The following is a 17,888-nucleotide window of genomic DNA, read 5'->3' as shown; positions in this document are numbered from 1 at the left end:
TGAATCTACATGTTCTATTTGTGACCTGATCCAGCAAAATGAGTCACAGTGACCCAAATTTCAAAATTGAGATTTTGGTATCAATGGGAAGATGAGATCTAAGCTTTAAAATGATATCCTAGTCAAAGTCATACCTTGAATGGTTTTAAAGATATACCCATTTGAATTATGGTCGTCTGCCCTCTTTTTCCAATTGAAAACCTGAGAAAATCGCTTTTAAAGTTTTTTGCCCGTTTTTTTGTTGATAGGCCTATCTTTCAAAATCCATTGCATTTAAAGGGATAAACTATTTATTTTACAGCTTAATTTGACCAAAGACATTTTTATATATATAAATGCTATTAAACCAGGCTGGGGGTGAGTTGTTATGACCACGGGCGATGCATGTGTGCATGCGCCAAACACGTCTTTCCGTGCTCATGGCCAAAGGAGTTTCTTTAAAAGGCTCACGGGAAAATGAAGTATACCCGGGCCTTAACTGCTCTAAATTGTAATGGACTGGAGCTCACATCGGGAGAAATGGGAACACGGGGGCACCGCCATGCACTGAGAAAAATTAATCATTGAGGCTGTAAGTGTAACAAAAAAAAAAATATATTTTTTACAAATAAAAATTTGTTTTGTTAATTTACTTGGATAACTTGAGTAACTCAATCTGGATTTATAGCAAAAACGTATATATTGCACATCTTATATTGAGTAATCTAGAAAATGTTTTGTGAACACGTGCATTTCCAACATACTATTTAAGTAATAGTTACTTAAATATTTATTGCTGGATTTGGCTGACGCATCAATGCAAACTTTACAGATCCTGACCGCTGTTGGAAGCTTCGCAACCGCATGCATACCTCAGGGCATCCGTTTACTGTCTCATCGCACTGCACCGCATGTTGTTTACCTTGCTTTTGACGCGTCGCGATGCTCTTCGCATTGCTATAAACTTGTCTTTATTTATTTGTTTGGAAAGTCGTGGATTTTTGTTTTGTTTTACTACTGATATGGAATCACTCAGTCAAAATGAGGATGTTTGCTGCTTTTTCAATATGCCCATATTTAAATGAACATTTACTTAATTTTATTGTGTATAATCTATTTACTGGGGGATTTCTAGTTCCCAGAATGCTTTGCATCCGATTTAATTCAAAGAGAAAATGTTTAATCTGTTTATCTTCATGTGTTTTTAAGCAAGATAAATAAGTAGAAGACTTGTTATTATTGTTTAATGTTCTATTAAGGTGGGATTTAGAAAGGTTTTTGTCATGTTAGGAGTTTTGGGGGTTACCGTCGTGGTGATAAGTGGAGCCTGACGTTAGGTTGACAACAGGTTAGCGTAAAACGGTATTGCTTGATGAGTAATTGTCTGCAGTAATACTGTTATGAGGTTTATTCCTATAGCATGCTGCTCATTACATGTGACGCAAATATTACGTGTGATTAATTGAAGACATTATACTGTTATTTTAGGTGAATATATTTTATACTCAATTTCTTTGAGTTATTTTTATGAGAAAAATTGAGTAGAAATTACTCATAGGTGCATGTTGAAGACACAAATTAGATGAGTTCAAAATACTTAGAAGTCTGATGCAAATATTGAGTAAAACCAAGGCAAGATTTTTTACAGTGTGCGACCGCAAAGGGCACTTTCACTTTCACGATCAAAGTGCATGGCACTGATAAGCATTGTAAATGCAGTATTACAGTACACACATACCAATTAAACGCACAGGTCTCCTCTCGTCTGTCCTCCTCACTGGACTTTTGTTTCGCTTTCATATATCTCTTTTATAGATGCCATCAATGATTTTACCTTTCTAGATGTAATTACTGAAATCAAAAGTGTCCATAAACTATAAATCTTCCCGAAAACTTCAGTCTGAAGGACTGTCTGAAGCGCCAGTCTGACAGGAGGATGGCTGGACCAATCGCGTGCCTGTCAGTCGAAACGGGGCTTCCCATTGATAAAAGTCAGCGTTTAGGTCAGTGTGTTTACATTTCTAAGCTGTTTGATTGGTTCTATACAACGTGTAACACCATATTTGGAGAGCAGAGACGTTTCAAGGGATACCGGGAAATGCTCGTAAGTGACGAGAGGAGTTGAGAAGTTCATTTCCAGCGAATTTAGTAAAATTTAATAGCCGTTTAAATACCTTTACTCGATTATCTGGACTACGAAACTTTGGGAGATTATTTCTGATAGTCTGTTCATTGAAATTAGCTTAAAACAAATAGATTTTTTCATTGTTTTTCCACATTATCGGCCCATATCTTAAAATAGAACGATGCCACTTCCAACTCATTTCGCCAGAGCGGGTCACATTTATGTTGAATTGGAAGCCTGAGTTAATAGAAATATGAGGTAACACTTTATTTTAGGGTCTTTTAAGTAGTTGCTTTTTATTATACATATTACTCGAATGTTGGCTGTTTATTAGTACTTATTAAGCACATATTAATGCCTTATTCTACATTCTTAATCCTACATCCTTAAGCAGTAATTAGGAGTTTATTGAGGCAAAAGTCATAGTTAATAGTTTGTGTGTGTTCCCTATACTAAAGTGTTACCAAATATGATATTAATCAAAATCTCAAATTTTGACTGTGTAATGTTATTTTTGATGCAAACAACTTTACATTATTTACAGAAAAGTTATCAACTGTCTATATAGCTTGCTAATAAAATCTAGTGAAAAGCATATTACAAACATGTCAACAGCACACTATAATTTATATAGGGCTTTTATGTAGAAACTTCAATTATTTGTTTATTTATTTTTTGAAATTTTAACTTTCAAACTGTGTCAATGTCATCAATACATTTTATAGATTTTATAATTATTATAAATATTATAAATAACTTAAATTATTTAATTGTGTTAAATAATGTCCAAACCCTGCTTGTGATCTTTAGAGCTGAACATATACAGTAGTGGACAAAAGTGATGTCTGGAGCAGGTATTTATCCTTAAACTCTCAGAATATGAGGAAAATATTTGAGATTTTTTAAATATTTTAAATATGAAGGAAGAACAAAACACTAAACTTAAAGTATTTATCTGACAAAATAATGTTTTTGTGCACAGAAAGTATTCTCGTCTCTTCATAACATTAAGGTTGATCCACTGCAGTCACATGACTGTTTTAACGATGTCTTTAGTTCCTTTCTGGACCTTGAAAGTGTTGATTATATTGCTGTCTATGGACGAGACATATACCTCTTGGATTTCATCAAAAATATCTTAATTTGTGTTCTGAAGATGAACGAAGGTCTTACGGGTGTGGAACGACATGAGGGGGAGTAATTAATGACAGAATTATATTTTTGGGTCAACTAACCCTTTAACACATTAAAAGCAATATTTAAATAAAGTTCAATAATTTAAATTTTCCTAGCTCGACATCACACTTTTGTTCACTACTGTATATGACTTTACAATATTATATTATATAATATTATAAAATCTAATTTTATGAAATATATATTAGATTTTAAATTGTTTTCTGGGTCAAAGCGACTCAAAATGATGGATCAGGTCACATATATTGAACCTTTTTCCCCAAATGGCTTGAAACTAAATAATGAAGGTAAATGTTTTGTTATTTTTTACCAAGGGGTCAGTGAAAAGTGCTCAAACTTCAGACAACAATGTTGCTTGTTCACATCAGAAGGTCAAAACAGAAATTATTTGAGCTGCTTAATCTATTTTTGCAACACTGCTATCGATATTTGGGAACTAAAATTGTCTAAAACTACAAACTGATTCCATTAAATAAACATCACAATTAAATAATAAATCATTTTTCTTCAAAACAAAACAAAATTAAATTAATTAAAATAAGATTTGTGTCTCTATAGCTTAGATAAGGGACAGAAACTTACGCCACGTTTGTGGAGAGTGAAAATATATGTCTCTAATCTCAAAAGCTCTGGTCCTAAAAACATGTTTTAACAATATTCTTTGAGAGTTTCCATCAGTTGTGCGCCAGTGTGAGACAGATGTCATGTCACAGGACGTCAGTGGAGTGTGAAAAGCCTTTATGTCTCAATTATGGCTGCGATCAGTGAGAGCGGGGCCGAGAGGGGCGGCACTCTAATGAGGCGGACGTAAAGAGCTGCTAATTTTCACACCAACCCTTAGGGGTGCAATTATGTGTGTGTGTGTGTGTGCGCGCTCAGCTGTATCAAGCCACACTGGACTCATGGAATAATCATTAACAGTGTCAGGATGTTGGCCAGTGAAGGTGGTGATGCATTGGTGTTTAAAGTGCACTGTCCCTGAACGCATCAACGAGCAGAAGATGAGAGGACAGTCTGGATCCTTTTAAAATGAATGTTTGCTCACCGACAGGACGGCCAGCAGCTCTTGGACAGGCAGCTCTGGCTTCAGACGCTCTTTGAACATGCGGATGGTCTGGTGTTTCAGGTAATAGTAGGATGCGATGCGGCCGTACGTCAGCGGCTCGATGGTGTGATCGTCCTGAACAAAACAAGACAGTCACTGATTAACATGACACCGGGCAAAATACAGCCATACTGAGGGCAGGTCAAAGATGACATTCCTCCAGCAGAAACTGAGTTCATTTACATGATTTCTGAGACCGCTTCAGTACAGAGAACGCACTGAGACACATCCAATGAAACAAAGACTCTCTGAACAAATGCATTAGAGGCTCAAATACAATGCATTTACATGCACAAAAATGGGTAAAAACATACAAAAAAAAATTTTTATTAGGATAATTTGCTGTCAATACTCATTTGCATCATTAGATATTCAAGTAAGTTGAAACCCAACAATTATAAGTGTAATCCAGCATTTTCCCTCAAAAAAATCCAATCGTCGATGACACACAATGAATCTTGGGATAGGAGGCTCCACTTGTTCTATCCTTCACAGCCCAGGGAAATTGATGTAACAATTCTTATGACTACAGATTTGGCAACTTTAACCCTAAATAATAAAATCATACTAGGAAATAATATTGCGTAGTAATAGCTGATAGGGGTGTGAATCTTTTGGTACCTCATGATTCGATTCAAACTGATTCTTGAGGTCATGATTCGATTGAAAAATGATTTGCCATTTTGAATCAAATTTTGATCCTATTTGACTGCGATAGATAGTTGAAGAGGTCTTGAAGAAAAAAAAAATCCCACTGAATTTAATGTGAACCTTGAAATTTATTTCATTTTTCTTCTCATTTTAGTTAACCCAATATTATAAACCAAATGCATTTAAGCTAACTGTGATCATTACACAGTCTTCTGTAATAAAGCAAGGCAAGCAATTTTATTTTATTTTTTATATTAAAAATAGGAACAAAGAAGCAAATTACAAACAATAGGACAAATACAATATATATGCACTACTGCTCAAAAGTTTGGGATCAGTAAGATTTTTAAAAGAAGTTTTGTCTTCTCACCAAGGATTTATTTATTTAATTAAAATACAGTAAAAACAGTAATATTGTGAAAGATTATTACAATTTAAAATAACTGTTTTCTATGTGAATATATAGTAAAGTGTAATTTATTCCAGTGATCAAAGCTGAATTTTCAGCATCATTACGCCAGTCTTCAGTGTCACATGATCCTTCAGAAATCATTCTAATATGCTGATTTGCTGCTCAAACATTTATGATTATTTTCAATTTTGAAAACAGTTGTGTACTTTTTTTTTTCAGGATTCCTTGATGAATAGAAAGTTCAAAAGAACAGCATTTATCTGAAATACAAAGCTTCTGTAGCATTATACACTACCGTTCAAAAGTTTGGGGTCAGTAAGAATTTTTATTTTTATTTTTTTGAAAAGAAATTAAAGAAATGAATACTTTTATTCAGCAAGGATGCATTAAATCAATCAAAAGTGGCAGTAAAGACATTTATAATGTTACAAAAGATTAGATTTCAGATAAACACTGTTCTTTTGAACTTTCTATTCATCAAATAATCCTGAAAAAAAATATTGTACACAAATATTTTGTACAATTGTACACATTAAATGTTTCTTGAGCAGCAGATCAGCATATTAGAATGATTTCTGAAGGATCATGTGACACTGAAGACTGGAGTAATGATGCTGAAAATTCAGCTTTGATCAGAGGAATAAATTACTTTGTGAAATATATTCAAATAGAAAAAAGTTATTTTAAATTGTAATAATATTTCACAATATTACTGTTTTTACTGTATTTTTAATTAAATAAATGTAGCCTTGGTGAGCAGACGAAACCGCTTTTAAAAACATTAAAAGTCTTACCGATCCCAAACTTTTGAGCGGTAGTGAATATATATATATATATAGTAGCCTACGTTTAATTAAGATGTATTAGGATGAATGCATGGATCTAATACACATCTGATTTTTTCCTGACTGTTTACATTTGCGTAGGACATAATGGACTGTGCATGCACCACATTTAGTCTCTTTTCACAGCATGCCTATAACTTTAAGTAGTACTGTGAAGTTAAAGAAGTAACATTTTTGAATTTTTTTTTTCCCCACCCCTAATAGCTGATGATAACAGTATCACTGAACAAATAAATGAATAAATGAACAAAACAAAATGGAAATGTTACTGTACCTGCTGTATTTCCATGCAGTAGGAACACTCCAGGTCTCTTAGGCTCCTCCCCACCAGGTTTGAAAGGTATTTGTTAATGGTTTCATGGCTGGTGTCGTCCAAACTATAGTAGCTGAGAACGTAGACAGAACAGTTTAAAGTGGAGGAAGAAAAACAACACTAAAACACTAAAATGATATATCTGCAACATCCAATACAAAAAGTCTGCTTATTTTAATAGGATTATGGCATTATAATCTTCTTAATGAGTATCTCTGATGATTCGGAGTATCATACTGAGCATGTTATTTTCTCATAAACATACCCAAACATGCTTAAAACAAGATACATTTTCTTGAGAATGTCATAGGATATCAGCTATTGAAGTAAGCAAGAGCTGCATAAGTTATTAAAGTATCTTGGTTAAGATATTAAGATATGAATGATATGAAGATATTAATATGTTTTAAACAAAAAAAGTAAAAAAAAACAAAAAAAAAACACCAGTGCCATCAGACAAAATGCACTTGTATTAAAAAAAGTTCTTCTAAAAAGCTTTAATTTCTTATGCAGGTTTGCTAATCAGCTGAAGTTATTATTTTGAAGGATGCTTAAATATTTTTTATATGAAGAATATGATTTTGCTGCATCAATAAATCATAAGGCTGCACTGTCACAAATGAGCAGATGTGATGTTATAAATCTATTCTGTTTGGCTGCTTCTAAAAACCTTGTTCACGCTACAGCTGTTCACTACAGAGGAAAATGTAATAAGGTTGCTGGATAATGCAATGGTAACATGAGACACAACAGACCTATGATTAATGTCAAATTAAGTTCAATTATTTTCAAGTAGATTTAAAGGCATGAATAATGACACGTTCTAAATGCAAGTCTCCTGTTCGTCCTGCGTGTTGAAAACTACACACAAACAACTCCTTAAAGTGAACTGCAGATCTTCCACTGAAGTGACATACAGTTAAAAGAATTATCCAGCATTAATAGAAATAAAATCAAAACCTAAACAGAGTGTCTTTCTTCTGCATTTCCATAAACTGTACAAATGTATGTATTTATGTAAAATCATCTCATAATGCACATCGTAATGCTGACAATCACATCAAGCTAATTTGTGATATTTTTAGAAAGTCAATGTTTGAGTCGCAGCCAGAAACATGCAAGGAGAATATTGAGCGATGCACATAAAAAGACAACAACGATAATATGAACATGATCATCAAAATGACATGCATCCTTAATAAATACATCACAGAATGTATTTATCAATATAGTGTAAGCAAGTAATGCATTTCACACTGACAGAGATGTGTGCACAGATGCACAAAAACACAAGCCCGCTTTGACAGCACAGTTGTGTGTTTATTCAAAAACACAACACATCCACACCTCCAGAAAAGCAACGCTTTGCTGCAAAATCATTCCCAGATTTGCTGGAGAGCAGAAATCACTTCCATGCTCTGCAAAGCTCTAAGAGCAACCACATGAGATCCACACATAACTATGATGGCAAACACTCTCCTGTTCGTGTGTGTGTGTGTGTGTGTGTGTGTGTGTGTGAGAGAGAGAAAGGACGTATCTACAACTGAAAGGCCACAGGTCTACAGACTCTGAATTTTTCATAGCATCACAATTCCACAGGTCTTGGACAAACCTTTGAGAGAAACAGTTCAAACAAACCACAGTGCTGCAGTTTCAGTTTCCATAAACTAGTCAAGAATTAGTTTGTCATGACTATTTCATACCATCTCTCTAGTATATATGAGCAACTATTCAAAAGTTTGGAATAATTAAGATTTGTTAATGTTTTTAAAAGAAGTCTCTTCTGCTCAGCTGAACTCCATTTATTGGATCAATACAGTGAAAATTGTGAAATATTATTACAATTTAAATCATCTGTTTTCTATGTGAATATATAGTAAAGTGTAATTTATTCCTGTGTTTAAAGCTGAATTTCAGCATCATTACTCCAGTCTTCAGTGTCACATGATCCTTCAGAAATCATTCTGATATGATGATTTGATGCTCAAGAAACATTTATGATCATTATCAGTGTTGAAAACAGTTGTGCTGTGCAATATATTTTGGAAATCGTGATTTTTTTTTTTTTTCAGGATTCTTCAAAGAAAGCTTTCTTTCTTTTTTATTTATTTTATCACTGAATAGAATTTATTCAAAATGGAAATCGTTTAGAACATTATAAATGTCTGTACTGTCACTTTTAATCAATTTAATGCGTCCTTGCTCAATAAAAATATTAATTTCTTTGAACAATAGTGTATATTAACCCTTAGACATGCTTGCAATAAGCTATTAAATGATTTCAGTTCAGCCTTTATAGTAAATTTAGACAGTAATGATAATTTCAGATCTGTTTAAACAAAAAAATGTGCAAAAGCTTGTTAATGGAGCACTTTGTGGTACTAATATGTATCATATATGCATAAGTAAATCAAACTCTTTAATCCTACAAGATGAAGACCTCTTTAATTGTTAATGTTAGCACTACATGTTAAGTATTATTCATCATTCTACACAGCCAGTACTCGCAGCGATGTGTTTCTCTTAAACACCTATACGGCTAATGAAATCACCGCCATTACCGTCAGCATCATTTAGCTGCTGTTTCTGTGAGGCTGATGTGAGCTCTTTATGAGGCCTCTGGGGCTCCTGTCCTGCTCAGCTCCAGTGAATCACGGCTGATGTTAAGGGGACGGTGCCACAGAAACACTGAGATAGATGGAGAAGTGTCAAATGGAGCTTGTGTGTGCTATTATTAACATGCAACCTTACTGGAAAGAAGCTGTTGTGCTGTTTTTAAATTACATTAAAAAAAGATTAGCTGCGGCAACATGTTAAAATGCCCTCCAAGGACATCATCCCTCACACATTATCATTATTCTAAGCTAATCACGCAGTATTCTAACTGGAAGTAAATATGCAACAACACAGAGAAATGACATGGTTTAAAGGGGTCATAAATTGAGAAATCAACTTGAGCTTCCTTGAGCTTTTGATATATAAGAGGTCATCGTGCTATAAGAATATCCTGTGAGTTTCAGAACTGAAAGCCTCCCTTTAAGTCCAAAAAAAGCTTTTATTGACACCAGACCCAGAGAACGAATGATCCTGGAATGTGCCTATAGGTGAAACTCCGCCTCCACAGAAGAAATCAACGCCTACTTCATCATTGCATCATTAGCCCCTCCCACTGGTGTGTTAGTGAGGTGAGGAAGAGAGAAGAGCGATGCAGGACTAAAATAACATTACCTTTCAAAGGATCCTAATGCAGGAATATGATTATTTATTTTCATCAATGTGAATGTCTCAGTTGAGCTTTATTTATTTGTATTCAGTACATTTCACTGTGGATTCTTTGGTAAATCAATCGCATTTCAGCGCAGGCTTTGCAAACAGACTTTTACAATATGTATTACAGTAATGCGACAACATGTCAGTAACTGTGTTCATTCTGATATTAAAGATTCATGTACAGTCACATGATCTTTGTCTGTGTGTCAGTAAATCAAACCAGTGTTACTGTTACTTAAACGGTGATTAAATCATATAAAGAAAGCGATCAAAGAACGCTCCCTTTACATTCGCTGGAGCTGTCAATCAAACAGTGACTTTTCACGTTTGCACTGTTAGTTATGATGAAAGCATTCGTTAGTGTGCAGAAATTAAGTTGCAAAGACGAGATCACTGCTTTCATGCGCTCAACAACATGTCTGTGATCGACTACAATCTTCATCACTGCAACCTTTCACAATCTAAATATAATGCTAATCAACACTTTTCACGATTAGTAAACCTTGCTAAAAACGTGCTAAAAGTTTTCGAGAGAGTAATACTTGGCTATTTCATATGCAAAGATGTCAGCCAATCACAGCAGTGGGCGTTTACACTGAAGTCTCACAGAGACACGCCCCTTAAAACAGAGCGTTCAAATCAGAGGCTAAAATCAGGGTAGGAAAAATGTCTTTTATTTCTAAATTATGACAATTTTTGATGTAAAAAGCATAGTAACATTACAAGAGCACCCCAGAAAACATTATAAAACACTGAAACAACACTGTTCATGACCCCTTAAAAGAAACCACAGTTCCCAAATGTACTCAACTGTGTAAATGAATTTTATAAAATTATGATAGAGTCTGAAGCCCCTCCCCTCCACATAATTAAAGCTGCGACAGTTGAGTGCATGAAGTGTCCAACATTCACACTGTTTTTTGGTTAATTAAGATTATCATCCGGGTATTTAAATTGCACTTTTTCTATTTGTTGTGTTCAGTGTGAACGCACTACTTACACTGTTTATACTACAAAACATCATAGAATAGTACACGGATTGGGACGCACATTGACCCTTTGGTGCTCCAAGAGATCAACATCCCACAGAGCTTCATGTTCAAGGCTGTTGAAACAGATTCCAGCTCCACTGCGTTGTCACCCAGCATAAAAAGTGGAAGAAGTCACCGCCATCAGACTGCTCACTCAACCATGTGAAATGTAAATATCACTTTACCAAACTCTTTCCAGAGACCCTGGCATGGCTGTAAAATATCCAACATGTTCTCCAACCAATATGCCTATATAGGTCGTTTGTCACTTCCCTGAAATACAACCAATAGGAGCGTTTACTAAAGTTGCGCCCCTATCAACACGAGGACACTTTCATTTTAATGCATTGTTCCCTTTTATCTGCGTCATATTTCGGGTTTCGTGGCAGAGCATTGCAATATAAAACAATATGCAATCATGTGATCATTCAATCGTGGGTTCGATCCCAGGGAACTCATGTGCTCATAAAGTGTGTATGCACTATAAATCACTAAGGGTAGGTTTAGGGGTGGGGTGGGTGGGGTTTTATTATTTAATAATAAAAACGAGTTTTGCTAAATGGAAATAGGAGAAATGATGGAAAAAGTCCACACATTGAATTTAAATGAACATGTATTTTGATTGGTAATGACAGTCATATGTCATTTCATGACGACAGACGTAACACGACACATTATTTTTTACACCAGCTAGAGGGCGCATGACTTTAAACGTAAATATAGGTCGTAATAAGGTGCTTGAAAAACGACCTATAGGGTCGTTTTTTTTTTTTTTTTTTTAGAGGACAGTCTGATATTATCAGTATATTACCATTATCTGTATATGATTTTCTAATTTACAGTACATTAGAGGCAGGGCTCGACATTAACACCTGCCAACACGTGTGTGTTTCAGCAGTGGTGTGTAACGCAGTCACTCCTACTAGACACTTTGGCAGGTTGAGTTTTATATATAATATATACATTTTTCAATTGTAGTCTTTTAAAAAGACATCTGAAATAATAAACTAAGTGCAATGTAGTGTTGTCAAAAATATAGATTTTTCAAAACATATCAATACTGAAATATCTGAAACTTTTACAATACTGATTTTCCACAGAATAGACACATGGTAGTCATCTCTCCGACAGCGAGTGACACACAAACCCTCCTCCCCTCACTCGTTTCATTTGATCTGAATTTTACTCATTCCGGCAGATTTTGTTCTCACACCCAAAGTGCGCCACATAAAGCCGCCTCTCAGTACTAAATTGAGTTCTTTTTCACTGCTCATTGCTCAAATAGTCAAATACACTCAAAATAATGTCAAAATGCTGCAAGCATTCACGTAAACTGTTTTAAGTGAACATAAACAGTTGAGAAAGAAAACGCATGTGTAACAATAATGGATCCGTGCGTCAGGTCTTAAAGTGACAGCAGCCTAATATACCTGCGGCCATATTATGAGATCATATTAAAACTATCTATATGGCAGTTTTTCCCAATGTATCAATGTCAAAACTGTGGCCAGTGAAAAGTCGCTGGTAACTTTGGAAAACCACTAGCCACAGTGACTGGAGATCAAAAAAGTTAATGTCAAGCCCTGGTTAGAGGTTATATAGCTGATGCTATAGTTAATAACAAATAATCTTTTGTTTATTTGTTTGATGCATAATGAGGTTCTTCACCTTATTATTTTCAGAGAAACAACAGTATATCTTTTTTGTTCTCATACCACCATGGTAAAAGACCTTGACTGGTGCCCTGAACTAAGAAAGAGGGAAGTGGTCATCATAACCACACCTTAAGAGACGTGTGATCCAAAAATAACAACGTCAGCGGTGACTTGAGTACCAATCGCTACATAATTGGCGTCCCTGTGTGGGCGAAAGTAAAATCACTACACAGAACTTGAGGAATCAGTGTGTGTTTGTGGGGTGTTGTAAGCGGTGTGGGTGTTTGCAGTAAGCGAGAGGGCACAGACAGGTCTTTATGTTTAATGTGGCCTGACAGGCGTGCAAATGTCAGTGGAATGTTCTGGAATCATCTTCTTCTATTCATCGCAGATGTCTGCGCTGCCCTATATGACCTGTGAGGCTGGTGTGTGTGTGTGTGTGTGTGTGTGTGATCTCTCAGCCCTTGTTTTGTGATGGAGGTGTAAACTGTCGGGGCTGGACTGTGGCCACTGTGTCCAGCGATGACGTTGCCATGGAAACACAGTAAGTAATGAGCCCTGTGAACGCGGCTGAAGATGTTTTTCTGTCTTTTGCTGCAGTCCAGTCACTGCAGTTTCACTGAACAGCTTGGATTTCCCACTAGGCCAATTAATAAAACAAGCACTAGTTCTAATTTTCCTTGAATTCATGCTGTTTGTTTATTTGAATTATTGAGCCAGACTATTTTCTATTTGTTTATTTGAAAAGGCATATAATGCAAACTCTAGATATCAAAACATATACAGTATGTTCAATGTGGTAATGGTTTTCTTTGGAAAAATATATGTATTTGCTGACATTTCAATGAAGAGTCCACTGAAATATATCTTTCTGTGTGTAAATGACTTGCAACTTACTGGTGAAGAAGGCTAATATAATGCTGATATGCACAAAATAACAATTAAACCAAAACAAATGATTGCTGTAATTAAATTAAACTTTACAATATGGTTCAATTCATTAGCAACAGTGAATGCATAAGATATCATGAACTGACAAAGAGTGATTTCTTACAGCGTTTCTAATCCAGGATAATGTTTGTCATTTTAAAGGCTGCTTTTTTCAAGGCAAAATAAATAAAATGAAAAACATTAAACAAACTCGTAAAGCACTTTAAGGAAATCTGAGGTATTTGAATGTGATATTTGACAGAAATTCTACAACTTTCCTGGTGGGACTTTTGCTGTATAAAATGGAAAATTTCTGTATAAAATCTTTAATATATGTTAAGTAATAAAAACAGTACTGATGAAATCATGAAATTCTTAATACATAAACTAATGTTAACTAGTAGTGATCGATCATGAAGCTGATGAAGACATGACTGCATTTATCATATATATATATATATATATATATATATATATTATAGTGCTGTCAACCGATTAATCACAATTAATCACATCCAAAATAAAACGTATATATAAATACACATACATGCATGCATTAACTTAAGAAATATTTACATGTACAGATGTATCTTTATATATTTATATATAATTTATATATTATATAAATATTTTATACATAAATATTATATTTTTGTTAAATATATACATGCATATGCATTTATATAAACAATAAAACTATGCAATTAATCGTTTGACACTAATATATACAAATATGAATTCATCCTATATATTTTTGGTGGTTCCTGGAGGTCTGATTGCTCAGAGTTAAATTGTTAATAATGGTTAAGGTAAAATTGTATTGGTATATGTAGAATTTAATGCTGTAATTTAATATGTATAATTTAATGTAATATAGGACTCAAATTTTACTAAATAAAAAACAAAAACAAAACAGTGTTTTTCAATGTAATATCAGCATTATGTTGGCCATCCTGCATTCTGTATATCATGTGACCACTACAACTAAGCCTTTTGGCTGTAAGCCATTGCTGATGAGACTCAGAAGCAGGATCTGTACGGCGGGGAAAACAGTGAGCGATGCACATGTACCTGGGGTTCATGACCAGCCTGCGGAAGAAGTACGTCCAGGTGATGTAATCCATGGCGTCTTGCTTTGAAGCGATTGTGCCTGCTGCGATTTCTGCATTCAAGTGGTCGGAGAGCACACTCAGAAGACTGAGGAAACAGAGGAAAGACACCCACTTCTGTCATCATTACAGCACTAACACGAAACGCTGAGATGCATTGCTTTGTACACACCTAGACTCCACAGGGAAGGGCTCGTACAAGAACTTCTTATAGAAGTCCTTCTTGATGTCATGCACAAGGATAACAGCCTTGCCCTGGTCGTCGAACTGTGGCCGCCCTGCTCGACCCATCATCTGAAGAACATCTGGAATGGAAATGATAGAGATCAATGACATCGGACAGAGAGTGAAAACACACACACATGTAAAAACAGATGTTACCTGTTATGGGGTAATCCACGTAGCGGTGGGTCTTTCCATCGTAGTATTCTGTGCCCTTCACGATCACCAGGTGCGCAGGGAAGTTGACGCCCCACGCTAGTGTGCTCGTTGCAATTAACACCTTAGACAGAAGTCAAAGCAGGGTTTCTGAGTGTACATTTAAGACTTTTTCAAGACCAAATAAAGAACATTGAAGGGTACACAATACGTCAATATGTTCTCAAAATGTAATTGTCTAGGGAGAAACACAATTAAAAACACTTCAGAGTTTGAAAATACACCTTCCAACAGATATCCATTACTTAAAAAGTAGCTTGAACCCCTCTGCTCTCAACCACTAGAATACAGATATAACTTTTACAGTATCTTCTGATCACACTGCAAAAACGTGATGTTCTTCCACAGTATTTTTGTCTTGTTTCCTATGAAATTGATCAAAACGAAGCAAGTTGCACTTAAAACAAGAACAAATATCTGCCAAGGGGCTCAGAAAAATCAACTTAATTCAAATGGAAACTCATTGAGAAACATTTGGACAAAAATACTGAGGGAGATATAATTCTTTTTGCAGTGCATTCAACATTTAATGTCAAAACTTAAAACTACTACTCTGATTTAAGACCTTTTTAAGGCCTTAATTTATGTAAGGTGTAATATGTAGGGTAGAATCTTATTTCAATGTTATTTCACCAAATCACTACAGTGTGCTTTTATGGTTTCTCTCATGTAATCCATATGTTTCTGGGAACAGTATACGCTGAAAATGTCCCCACCTCCGGAAGACACCACTGAAACAGTTACTCTGAGGAATTAAAGTGGTTTCTGTAAAGTAAACTCTGTTCATGTTTTACATCATCTTGGTGAACACTTGTTGTCAGGCGAGACCAAATGATTTTTTATGAAGGATCATGTGACACTGAAGACTGGATTAATGATGCTGAAAATTCAGCTTTGATCACAGGAATAAATTACACATAGAAAACAGCTGTTTTACTTGGTAATATTTCACAGTTTTTACTGTATCAAATAAATGCAGTCTTTATTGAGCAGAAGAGACTATATCTGTGGAGTGTCTATATTAACTGAACTTCACATGTGTCACATGCTAAACTGTTCTGCACCGCTACCATATTGATGTGTGAAATATCACATTTGCATTATATCAACATGACCATTAATGTTTTTACAGGCATAATCCCATGAGAATGTTTCATTTGGATTCATTCGGATAAATCAATTCATCTTCCATCAACAGAAGTGCTCCATCACTGTATTTATGATTCTATCACCTGACATGTATTTACCCAAACCTACTTCCTACATTCGATTTATTCCAAAGTGCTTTGGGAATCAGTCTGTTGGCGAATCAGACGTCACTAACTCACCTGAATCTTACAGTTGACAAAGAGCTCTTCCACCGTCTTCCTGTCGCGCTCGTGAAGTCCTGCGTGATGCATCCCGATCCCAAACGCCAGGGTCAGCTTCAGGTTTGAATCTCTTGTTGTGGAAATGATATCGGTCATCTAACAAAACACACAAACATCAGAAACCCTTGCGGCACTATGCACTTCATTCATAAAGAGAGAAGAAAAATAGAAACAAAAAGAGATGGAAATGTTAGTACAGGGAACAGTGGAAACAAATGGAGGGAAGTCAGGAAGAGCTGTTAGATGGACGGCTAACAGCAGCAGGCTGTCACTCAAACAGCAGGAGCTGAGGCCGTTACACGCTTCAGTGCAGTGAAACAGCGGGACGCCCCGTATATCACTGGAACACACAGCCAGGACGCTGGAGCTATCAGCACATGAGCCTCACTACTGCAGGCCTACAGGCCAGGAACAGGGCATCTAAAGATGAAAACGCTGCCGTTATTTACCAACCCTCAACGCTGTTCCAATGCAGTTTGTTTTTTCCAATGGAACACAAGAGAAATTTTATCGAAGCTATATATATATATATATATATATATATATATATATACATATACACAGTGGCATGAAAAAGTATGTGAACCCCTTGCAGAATCTGTGAAAATGAGAATTATTTTAATAAAATAAGAAGGATAATAAAAAATGCATGTTATTTTTTGTTTAGTACTGTCCTGAGTAAGATATTTTACATAAAAAAGAGCTCTGTTCTTCAGAAAAATCCTCCAGCTCCTGCAGATTCATCAGTTTTCAAGCATTTTTGCATATTTGAACCCTTTCCAGCAGTGACTGAATGATTTTGAGATTCATCTTTTCACACTGAGGACAACTGATGGACTCAAACTCAACTATTAAAAAAGGTTCAAACATTCACTGATGCTCCAGAAGGAAACACGATGCATTAAGAGTTGGCGGGTGAAAACATTTGAACAGGATGAAGATGTCACAATTTTTCTTATTTTGTTTAAATATAATTGTTTTTAATTTAGTACTGCCTTTCGGAACCAACAGAAGATACTTGCATGTTTCCCGGCAGAAAAATTAAGTACAATTTACCTTGATATTTGAATTCATAAGTTTTCACCCCTCTGCTCTTAGTGCTTCTTGTTTCCTTCTGGAGCATCAGTGAATGTTTGAACCTTTTTTAATAGTTGAGTTTGAGTCCCTCAGTCGTCCTCAGTGTGAAAAGATGAATCTCAAAAAATCTACAGTCACTGCTGGAAATGGTTCAAATATGCAAAAATGCTTGAAAACGGAAGAATCTGCAGGAGCTGGAGGATTTTTCTGAAGAACAGAGCTCAGTTTAACTGCTCAGGAAAAACAAGAGACTCATGAACAACCATCACAAAACATAAAAACAGTCGTGGATCATCAGGTAAGCACACACAGGATTGAAAATCAGTGCTTCACATACTTATGAATGGGGTTATTTTAATAAATTCAACTACTGTTTTGTCT

The 17,888-nt window shown here is 35.4% G+C and overlaps 1 protein-coding gene across 2 annotated transcripts in view; it reads right to left on the bottom strand.

The window, feature by feature from the left end:
- The window catches only part of ascc3 (activating signal cointegrator 1 complex subunit 3), a 260,611-nt gene that overhangs the window by 20,081 nt on the left and 222,642 nt on the right, over positions 1–17,888 (bottom strand). For both annotated transcript variants that reach the window (XM_067399556.1, XM_067399566.1), the window contains exons 31-36: positions 16,389–16,526; positions 15,004–15,124; positions 14,795–14,927; positions 14,585–14,710; positions 6,589–6,700; positions 4,347–4,481 (exon numbers count right to left, since the gene is read on the bottom strand). In XM_067399556.1, the coding sequence (XP_067255657.1) occupies positions 4,347–4,481; positions 6,589–6,700; positions 14,585–14,710; positions 14,795–14,927; positions 15,004–15,124; positions 16,389–16,526 (765 nt within the window). The remainder of the gene's footprint in view (positions 1–4,346; positions 4,482–6,588; positions 6,701–14,584; positions 14,711–14,794; positions 14,928–15,003; positions 15,125–16,388; positions 16,527–17,888) is intronic.

The sequence above is a fragment of the Chanodichthys erythropterus genome, chromosome 2, assembly GCF_024489055.1.
Source record: "Chanodichthys erythropterus isolate Z2021 chromosome 2, ASM2448905v1, whole genome shotgun sequence".
NCBI classification, from domain to species: Eukaryota; Metazoa; Chordata; class Actinopteri; order Cypriniformes; family Xenocyprididae; genus Chanodichthys; species Chanodichthys erythropterus.
Note: the sequence above shows the minus strand (reverse complement) of the source record. Positions and strands in the feature narration are given on the sequence as shown.